This window comes from Aureococcus anophagefferens (genome assembly GCF_000186865.1).
Source record: "Aureococcus anophagefferens unplaced genomic scaffold AURANscaffold_13, whole genome shotgun sequence".
NCBI lineage: Eukaryota > Pelagophyceae > Pelagomonadales > Pelagomonadaceae > Aureococcus > Aureococcus anophagefferens.
The window spans coordinates 1294904-1305081 of NW_008705573.1; the positions used below are offsets into that span (position 1 = coordinate 1294904).

The following is a 10178-nucleotide window of genomic DNA, read 5'->3' on the forward strand; positions in this document are numbered from 1 at the left end:
CGTCGCCGTCGAGGTCCGTCGCGCCGCGGTACGCGTCGCGCGCGGCGGCGACGACGTACGCGCCGCCGTCGAAGAACGCGTAGCCGTAGGGCACGGCGCGGTACCGCGACCTGCGTGCAAATCAAATCTTCAACCCGACTTCAATGTGCGCGTATTCGAATGGTTTGACACGAGCACTTCCGCTGTGCTTCGAGAACTCGACGAGAGCAATCGATCCGTCCAAAAATCAGCCGAATCGACTTCGATTTGACCGAGCTAGAGAATTCTCAAGTTTGGCCCCGACGTCCCAGCTCACTGGTTGATTTGCACACAGACCGCGACGCGTTGCGGTCGAGGAGCCGCCGCGTGTACGCCGCCAGGAGGGGCCCGAGGGCGGGGAAGTCATCGACGCGGTAGCGCGTCTGGTGGCGCGAGATGCGGCTCGGGTCGTAGTGCTCGAAGTTCGACACGCCGGAGAAGTGGACGAAGACGACGGGCTCGCCGCGCACGGTCAGCGACCCGCGGTCCCAGGCGAGCTCGGGGCCCGTCGAGTGCCTGCGTTTGGTTGCCGCGCGTCCCCCGCCGGCGGCGCCGCGGCGCGGGCGCCGGCCGCGCGCAGGTTCCAGTAGGCGACGTTGAAGCGCGGGTCGCGGACGACGCGGTAGTCGTCCCGGTCGAGGAACCTGGTGTGGAATTCAAATCTTCAATCCGACTTCAATGTGCGCATATGCGACAGTTTCGACGCAATCTCTTCGGCCGTGCTTCGAGAACTCGACGAGAGCAATCGATTCGTCCAAAAATCAGCCGAATCGACTTCGATGTGACCGAGCTCGAGAATTCTCAAGTTTGGTCAGGACCACCCAAACCAGCGGTCGAATTCCACGCAGCGAGGAACGCGGGCACGAAGTCGCCCCAGCCCTGGTCGAAGTGCATGCCGCGGGCCACGTCGACGAAGCCGTACCTGCGCGCGCCCCCCCCCGCGTGCGCCGGCGTCCAAAACCCGCGCGGCGCGGGCGTCCGCGCCACCGGAGCCGCTGCGACCACCACGCGAGGAACGCGCGCGCCCCCGGCGCGTCGCGGAACGCGACGAAGCCAAAGTTGAAGATGCCCGCCTGGCCGATCTGCGCGTCCGTCTGCCGGAGGCCGTCGAGGGGGTTGGGCTCGGCGACGTGGGGCGCGACGACGACGCTCGCGGCGTCGAGCAGCGCCTCGATCTCCCAGAGGCTCCGCAGCACCCAGACGTCGTTGTCGAAGTAGAGGCACTTGGCGCCGCCGAGCACGTCGAAGGCGTAGGTCACGGCGTGGGCCTTGATGGCCGTGTTGAACTCGACGAGGCCGTACTTGAACGCGAGCTCGAGGAGCGGGAAGTCGGCGACGGCCTGGAGGTCGTCGAGCGTCACGGCGGTCGCGTAGGCCGGCAGCGCGCGCCGCAGCGCGGCGACGGCGTCGCGCGCCTCGGCGGTGAGCAGCGGGCTCGCGCCGGCGTAGAACTCGGGCCGGTCCGCGATGGCCCAGGCCCAGCAGTCGATCTGCGGGTTCGCGGACCGGGCTGCCTCGAAGAAGCTGAGCACGTGCGCGAAGTTGTTGAGGCAGGAGATGGTCAGCACGCAGGTCTTGCCGCGCCTCCGGGCGGCGCCGGCGACGGCTGCGAGGACGAGCAGCGCGCGCAGCGGCCGCATGGGCGGCCTAGCACGGTACAAACATCGTGCTGCGAGGCTCGCCTTCAACGACTTCGTCAAGTACGACCTTTTGCGCAAAAAATAATCGACGCGATGCGCGCGGTCGCCTGGGTCGGCCTCGCGGCCTGCGGGGCGGCGTTCCAGCTCCCCGGCGTGGCGCCCAAGGGCTACCGGACGCGCGAGCGCGTCCCGCTCCTCGTCTCCAAGGTGAGCAGCACGAAGACGCAGATCCCCTACGACTACTACGCGCTGCCCTTCTGCAAGCCGCGGCGCAAGGCGCTCAAGGCCGGCGGCGGCGAGACGGGCGCCGACGGCGACGCCCTCCGCGAGAGCCTCTACGAGGTCGAGGCCAAGATCCCCGACGGGTGCAAGATCTTGTGCCGCAAGGACCACAGCAAGGGGGAGATGCGGCTCTTCCGCGCGATGATCGACAACGAGTACCGCGTGGCCATGGCCGCCGACGGTTTGCCCGTGGCCATGCGCGTCGACCACTACGTCGCGCGGGGCTTCCCCGTGGGCTTCGCCGTCGCGGACCGCGGCGGCCGCCGCGACCACTACTTGTACAACCACGTGCGGCTCACGTTTCTGTACCACGAGGAACCCGGCGCGCCCGGCGCGCGCGTCGTCGGCTTCGAGGTCGAGCCCATGTCCGTGAAGCACGCCTACGACGAGGGCGACGAGCCCTTCGGGCCCATGACGACGCTGAAGACGTGCAACGAGATGGCGCCCGCGCGGCACCGGCCCGAGACGTTCCAGGACGTCGACGAGGCCCAGGAGGTCGTCTACACCTACGACGTCTTCTGGGTGCGCAGCGAGACGCGGTGGGCCGAGCGCTGGGACGCCTACCTCAACGGCGACCCCAACGACGAGATCCACTACTTCTCGATCATCAACAGCCTCATGATCGTCGTCTTCCTCACGGCCGTCGTCGCCATGATCATGCTCCGGACGCTGCGCAAGGACATCTCCTCCTACAACCTCGAGGCCGACGACGAGGAGGAGAGCGGCTGGAAGCTGCTCCACGGCGACGTCTTCCGGCCGCCGGCGACGCTGCCTATGGTGTTGGCCGTCTTCGCGGGCACGGGCGTCCAGGTCTTCCTCGTCGCGCTCAGCGTCATGGCGCTGGCGCTCCTGGGCTTCCTGGCGCCGTCGAACCGCGGCGGTTTGCTCGCGGGGCTCGTCGTGCTCTTCGTGCTCTACGGCGGCGCCGCGGGCTACGCGTCCGCGCGCGTCTACAAGCTCTGCCGGGGCCAGGACTGGAAGCGCACGACGCTCCTCGGCGCGACGCTCTTCCCGGCGACCGTGCTCGTCGTCGCCTTTGTGCTCGAGGCCGCGCTCCGCGCGCAGGGCGCCGCGCCGACGGCGTCGGTCGGCGCGACGGTGGCGGGGCTCCTGCTCTGGGTCGGCGTCTGCCTGCCCCTCGTGCTCGCCGGGTCCTACGTGGGCTTCAAGGCGCCCGCGCTCGAGGTCCCGACGAAGACGAAGCAGATCCCGCGCGTCGTCCCGCCGCAGAAGTGGTACAGCCACGCGGTCTTCGCCGTCGCCTTCGGCGGCGTGCTGCCCTTCGGCGCGGTCTGCATCGAGCTCTTCTTCATCATGTCCGCGCTCTGGCTCCACCAGATCTACTACGTCTTCGGCTTCCTCGTCGCCGTGCTCCTCATCCTCACGGCGACGTGCGCGGAGATGGCCATCGTCCTCACGTACTTCCAGCTCTGCAACGAGGACTACCGCTGGTGGTGGCGCTCCTTCCTCTGCTCGGGCTCCGCCGCGGCCTACCTCTTCCTCTACTCCGTCTGGTACTTCGACGCGAAGCTCGACATCCCCGGCGGCCTGCCGAGCCTCGTCTACTTCGGCTACATGGCGCTCGCGTCGTTCACGTTCTTCCTCCTCTGCGGCGCCATCGGCTTCTTCGCCGCGCTCTGGTTCAACCTCCAGATCTACGCCGCCATCAAGGTCGACTGAGCGCGCGCGAGTAAGAGTGTTCCGGCGGGGGCGGACGCCGCGGCCGCGCGAGTCGCGATCGGACGCGCACCGGCGGCGTCGCGGGCGCGGCCGGAGCCCCCGGCGGCGGCGCCCCGGCCGGTGCGCGGAGGGCCGCGGGGATCGCCCGGCACCATCGATCGTCGACTCGGCCATCGCCCAAGGTCGTCGTGGGGGCCGGCTCGTATTTGCCACTATTTTCTTTCAAAAGTAAAGGAGAAATCGTCGGCGAGCGCCCCACCATCGGCACAAAAATACATCAAGGATCGCCCCGGTCGACCATGGCGTCGACGAACACACGCGACACAGACAACGGCGCCCCGCCGTCAGCACAAACAGACATCGAAGGCGCCTCCTCTCCCCTCCCCCCGCGCCTCACCCGGTCCGCCTCGTCGCGCCTCGTCCTCAAAGAGTTCGAATCGCTCGAGTTGACGCCGAGCATGCGGGAGCAGATCACCGCGGAGGACGAGCACTCGCTCGGCGGTCGGGGCAACGCGGTCGCGGGCCACGCGATCGCCGTGCGCCTCGCTAGGACCTACGGCGTCTTCAACGAGGAGAGCCCCCACTTCGCGGAGTTTGTCGACAAGATACACCGCGGCGAGATCGACCTCGCGGCGCGCGGCCGGCGCGCGGCGCTCAAGTCGGGCGAGGCCGACGCGTCCTTCTTCGCGGACAAGATCGGGCGGAGCATCCTGGGGCGGCTCCGCCACAACGCGGACATGCTCGCGTCCTACGCGAACCTCGCGGTCTTCGTGTTCCACATCGTCGTCTTCATGGCGGTCATCGCGCTCCAGCGGAACGTCGAGGGCACGGAGCGCCTCCAGTTCTACGCGATCAGCGACGCGCTCCACGGCTTCTCGAAGTCGACGACGGAGTACACCGCGGGCTACCTGCGGGACAGCCTGCTGAACCTGGAGACCTTCGAGCACTTCCTGCGCGGCGACGTGCTGGGCATGATCTTCCAGGACAGCGAGTGCGGCGACGGCTTCTGCGAGCCGCGCGACGAGAACCCGAGCTACGACCCCGACCCCTACGAGCGCGAGGGCGCGGCCTTCGTCGGGTGCCGCGCGGACTGCGGCATCGTCGACACGACGGTCGTCGAGGTCCACTTCCTCGATTTGGGCAAGCTCGTCGTCGCGTCCCAGGTCGTGGCCGCGGCGCTCGAGGACGGCTGGCTCGGCGAGTCGGCGGAGGCGTGGGGCCGCTACGACGCGGACGGGCGTCCGATCAAGCCCGCGGCCGGCTGGAACGTCTGCCACGCCACGGACCGCTCCTGGGGCACGCCCGAGACCGTGTGCCTCTTCGACGGCGACGTCCAGATCAACGGCCTGCCCTACCGCACGGCCGAGCTCGACGTCGAGTCGTCGTCGTTCGGCGAGTCCAAGGTGCTCGACCTCTACGCGGGGGACTGGGAGCTGCGCTACGCCTTCGACGGCTTCGCCTGGACCTACCCCTACAAGGACCTCGAGAACCCCCTCGCGGGCAAGGCGGTGCAGATCGGCTTCCCGGCGATTCGGGGCCAGATCTGCACGCGCGACACGGCCACGAACGCGGAGACGTGCGAGACGTGGGCGCCGTGCCCGGACGCGGACGCGTGCGCGTGCAGCTACGTCGACGGCGCCTACCGCTGCTTCGACGACGACTACTGGGCGGGGTTCAACGCGGAGACGATGACGCATTCGGAGTACAAGGACGCGGACATCGACCTCGAGATGGCCGCGTTCCCCGACTCCTTGGCCTACGAGGCCGTCGCCAAGTGGTGGTCCATCCCCCGGAACCCCGCGGCGGGCCCGACCTGGGGCGACCGGTCCGCGCCGGCCGCGGTCGCGAACGCGTCCGCGTGGGACCCGGGGGCCCGCAAGTTCACGCTCGTGCTCCTGAATGTCTACGTGAGCCTGACCTGGCTGGGCAACACCCTGTCCATCGTCGACGCCGCGGGCGCGGTCGTGACGACCGAGACGCTGACGGACAACGGTTGCGCCGTCGTCGACGTGCTCCTCAGCGAGGGCCGGACCTACGCGTTCGCGACCGCGGCGTCCGAGGCGGGCGCGCAGTACCTCGGCGGCATGGGCTGGGCGCTCTACGACGGCGACGCCCTCGTGCTCCGCGGGTCCGGCGGCGTCGACTCCTGTACCTTCACCGTCGGCGACCGGGGCGCGACCTGCGACGCGGGCGGCGACGACGGCGCGTCCGTCGCGGACTGCCCCGTCGTCGAGCCGACGTGCGACGGCTTCGCCACGCCGAGCACCGTCGTCTCCGTCTTCGACTACCGCTGCTACGGCGACGGCGCGTCCGCCGCGACCGACGGCGACGCCACGGCCGCGCCGACGCCGGCGCCCGCGGCCTACGCGCTCCCGCGCGACGACGCGCTCGCCGCGGTCGACTGCGCCTTCGACGCGGACCTCTGCAACTACGAGGACGGCGGCGGCAACGGCGGGCCCTGGACCTGGCACGTCGGCATCACGGGCACGCCGAACAGCGGGCCCAAGGAGTTCGGCGACCGGAGCGACCCCGACGACGGCTACGCGTACACCGAGGCGAGCGGCACGTCGAACGACACGTTCATCCTGCGGAGCCCGGCCTTCAAAGCGCTCAGGGAGCCTGCTCTTCTGACGTTCAAGCTCCACGCCTACGGCGACCGCGTCGCGTACATGAACCTCGAGGGCCTCGTCGACGGGAGCTGGACCGTGCTCTTCCGGACCGTCTACGACCAGGGCCACCGGTGGCACGACAAGGCCGCCGAGGTGCCGGCGGCGACGACGCAGATCCGCTGGCGCGGCTTCACCTACAAGTGGACCGGGGACATCGCTATCGACGACGTCGCCTTCGCGACGAGCGACGCGCCGACGCCCGCGCCGACGGCCTTAGAGGAGGACGACGTCGCCTTCGCGACGAGCGACTCGCCGACGCCCGCGCCGACGGCCTTCGAGGACGACGGCCGCCTCCGGTGCTACGCGGGCTGGAAACGGTACTCCGAGGGCGACGCCGGCTTCCTCGCGACCCAGTGGCAGCAGGAGCCGAGCTCGGAGATCATCACGTGCCCCGCGGGCGACACGCACTGCGTCCTCGTCGAGTACCCGTGGCCCTTCGCCGGCGGCGGCCACGGCTGGAACGGCTTCAACGAGCCCTACCTGCAGGTCCAGCCGCTCGTGTCCGGCGCCGTGCCCGCGGCCTACTTCGGCCTCGGGGGCTGCTGGAGCGACTTCGAGCGCATGTTACTGGCCGACATGATCCACGCGGGCTACGACTTCCCGGAGCAGGGGCCGCTGGACCCGCGGCTGTGCATGAACGTCAAGAGCGAGTACTACACGCAGCACGTGCTCCTGTCGGACTGCCTCGCCTGCGCGGGGGAATTGTGCAACGTGCCCGGGGCCCAGGACCCGACCTGGTACGCCAACGTCTTCGACGTCACGGCGCAGGCGCTCGGCGTGAGCGGCGAGTACTACCTCGACGACGTCGGCGTCGTGAACCGCATCTCCGCGACGGTGGAGCGGGGGAACTGCGTGGCGCGGCGCATGGGCGACGGGACCTGCGACCCGTCCAACTCCGGCTTCGCGTGCCTCCACGACGGCGGCGACTGCCTCGACGACGAGCACGCCTACGTCGCCGCGCCCTGGTTGCGGCACGCGAAGGGCGAGGCCGGCGCGCTCGACGACTGGCCCTACGCCCTCGTTCTCGGCGGCGTGGCCCACGCGACGGTCCCCCACGTGCTCCACCGGGCCGTGGCGGACCGCGTCTTCCTCGAAGGCGCGCAGGGCGACTTCGCGGAGCTCCGGGTCGGGAACCTCGACGAGCCGCGCGGCCCGCCGCTCGCGGCTGTCAACGCGTCGAAGGCGTCCGAGTTCTGGGTCGACGTGGCGAAGCTCCTGCCGAGCGCCGCGTGCCCGGAGTGCGCCGCGTACGAGGGCGACCACGCGACGGTGCCGTTCAAGGTGGAAGTCGGCCCGGGCAACAAGGTCGGCGGCTACAACCCGGAGGAGTACGACATGTTCGCGAAGCCCGCGACGGGCCAGCTGCGGTCCCGCTGGCTCCCCCGGCCGAACCGGGTGATCTGGGGCCCGATGGTGACGCAGCGGCGCGCCGCGTCGGGCGACTGCCCCGCGGAGGGCCCCTTTGCGGACCTGCGGGACAAATGCGATTTCCACGTCGTCGTCGACGGACTCCCGGTCTATATGCCGAACCGCGCCAGCGAGGCGCCCTTCGGCGTGGACCCGACGTTCCTCGAGAGCTCGTTCCTCTACAAGGGCGCGAACGACGAGGCGCTCAAGAACGAGCTCTACGACAACGCGACGGAGCTCAAGGGCTCGGGCGTGCCCTACGGCTTCTTCTACGACTCGGGCTGCCCCGGCGCGCGCGACTTCCCCGTCGTCTTCGACACGAACCTGAACCGGACGCGCGCGCTCGAGCTCTTCGACACGCTCACCGAGGGCGCGTACTTCAACAAGCAGACGCTCGAGGTGACGGTGACGATCGCGACGGTCAACGTGGAGACGGGCCTGCTGACCTACATGGAGATCGTCGCCGAGCGCGTCAAGGAGGGCGGCATCATGCTCAGCGACAAGTTCGCGATCTTCGACCCGCGGCCCTACGACGGAGCGACGGACTACTTTCGCGCGTTCCTCGAGCTCGTCCTCGTCGGCACCGTCCTGTTCTTGATCTCCATGGAACTGGGCGAGATGCGGGACGTCTACGGCGAGACGGGCGCGCTCTGGGGCTACCTGGGCGTGGGGAATCTCCTCGATCTCGCCTCGTACGCCGTCAGCCTCGCCATGTTCGTCAAGTGGGGCACCTTCTGGCAGTCGACGACGCGCATCAAGCCCCGGGACCACTACGACGCCTTCGCGGACCCCTTCGCCGTCGGCCGCATCACGGAGGCGTCGGGCGACGTGGACGCCATCCAGGACCAGTACGACCACCTGAGGCGCGCGTCGCACGAGCTCGAGCGCTACGACGTCCTCATCGCGGTTAAGATGATCTTCATGGCGTTCCAGCTGATCAAGAACCTCGACTTCCACCCGCGCATCGGCATGATCTCGCGCACCGTGAAAGCCGCGACGACGGACCTCACGTACTTCGTCGTCGTCTTCCTCTTCGTCCTCGAGATCTACGCGTTCCTGGGCGTGCTGCTCCACGGCAAGGAGCACGAGGACTTCTCGGACCTCTTCGCGTCGTCGCTGACGATGATGAAGGCGCTGTGCGGCATGTTCGACGACAGCGACATCGAGGTCACGTACATCAACGCGGCCTTCTACTGGTCCTTCATGGTGCTGTCCTTCTTCCTGCTGCTGAACAGCCTGCTGGCCATCATCGTCGAGGCCTACACGACCGTCGTCGAGGAGGGCCGCCTGGAGCAGCAGACGGACCCGCTGCCCTTCGCGCTCTGGAAGGCGAGGCAGGACCTGAAGGCGTTGGGGTGGCGCTACTTCCTGCCGCGGTCCATGCGCCACCTGGGCCCGGGGGGCCTGGCCGCGGCCGCCGACGACCTGATCCTCGGCGTCGAGGAGCTCAGCGCCATCCTCGAGTGCTGGTTCGACGCCGAGGACCGGCCCCTCGCGGGCGCGGAGGCGGTCCGCCCGTCGAAGCGCCGCGCGGCCGGCGGCCCGGACGACGACGCGCCGGCGGCTCGGAGCCACAAGGGCCGCGAGGTCGGCCGCGCCGCGCCGCACCTGTACGCGCGCGTCAACGAGGTCGCGGGCTGCCCCGTGTCATGGCGGATCTTCGCCTGGCGCTGGCAGAAGGACCTCCCGGACGATCCCATCGTCTGCCTCGACCACCACTTCATGCGCTGCGTCTTCCACGTGCTCCACAAACGCTACGAGACGCGCATGGAGCGGGAGGGCGCGCCGCCGCCCGAACCGCCGCTCAGCGACGCGGGCGTCGACGTCGTCGTGTGGAACGTCATGGTCCGCTACGGGACCCTGTCCGCGGACGTGGACCAGAACGGCACCGTGACGCCCCAAGAGCTCGCGGCCCTGACGCGGCTCCTGCGCCTCCAGAAGGCCTACGACGAGAACCCGGACCTCGACGACGGCGCGGCGCTCTGCGCGGCGCTGAACTACTTCAACGGCGCGTCCACAAAGCGGGAGATGGAGGCCAACTTCGCCCGGGAGCTCGACCTCCACGCGGACCTGGCGGCGCCCGTCGACGTCGAAGCCTGAGCTGTTCATAGCGGCGCGTGCGTGTACATACGCGGAAGTACGCCCCAAATTATTGTAGTATTTGTACTTCTCTCTCTAGCGCATTAGGCGACACACCCCGCCTACGCGCCTACCTTGGGCAGGCGCGGGCACTGGGGGGCCCACTAAAGCACTGTACTTCTAGTATATGAGTACTAAGTAAATTATTTAAGCCGCCCGCCGCGCCCTCGCCTCGTCGAGCTTGGCCTTGGCGCCGCGGACGTTCTCCGCGGCCATGCGGCGGATCATCTCCACCTGGGCGAGCGAGCTCCGGGCCTCGTCGCCCCCGTCGGCGTCGGCGGCGTCGACGACGCGGCGCATGCGGCCGCAGGCCTCCTCGCAGGCGCGGAGGTGCGCCTCGAGG

The 10178-nt window shown here is 69.3% G+C and overlaps 3 protein-coding genes across 3 annotated transcripts in view; 2 read left to right on the forward strand and 1 right to left on the reverse strand.

Moving 5' to 3' along the window:
• Positions 1–1658, reverse strand: part of AURANDRAFT_65270 (hypothetical protein) — a gene marked incomplete at both ends in the record, with an annotated part of 5781 nt that extends 4123 nt beyond the window's left edge. Inside the window, 3 exons of the mRNA XM_009040024.1 lie at positions 53–110; positions 316–534; positions 1006–1658. Coding sequence (XP_009038272.1) covers positions 53–110; positions 316–534; positions 1006–1658 — 930 coding nt within the window. The remainder of the gene's footprint in view (positions 1–52; positions 111–315; positions 535–1005) is intronic.
• Positions 1659–1751: 93 nt separating this feature from the next.
• On the forward strand, positions 1752–3620 carry AURANDRAFT_28353 (hypothetical protein; the record flags this gene model as incomplete). Its single annotated transcript, XM_009040021.1, has 1 exon — positions 1752–3620. One exon carries the CDS (start codon positions 1752–1754, stop codon positions 3618–3620), a length of 1869 nt encoding a protein of 622 aa, XP_009038269.1.
• A 458-nt stretch (positions 3621–4078) lies between these two features.
• AURANDRAFT_71908 (hypothetical protein) lies at positions 4079–9957 on the forward strand (the record flags this gene model as incomplete). Its single annotated transcript, XM_009040022.1, has 2 exons — positions 4079–6955; positions 7016–9957. 2 exons carry the CDS (start codon positions 4079–4081, stop codon positions 9794–9796), a joined length of 5658 nt encoding a protein of 1885 aa, XP_009038270.1.
• Positions 9958–10178: the final 221 nt, after the last annotated feature.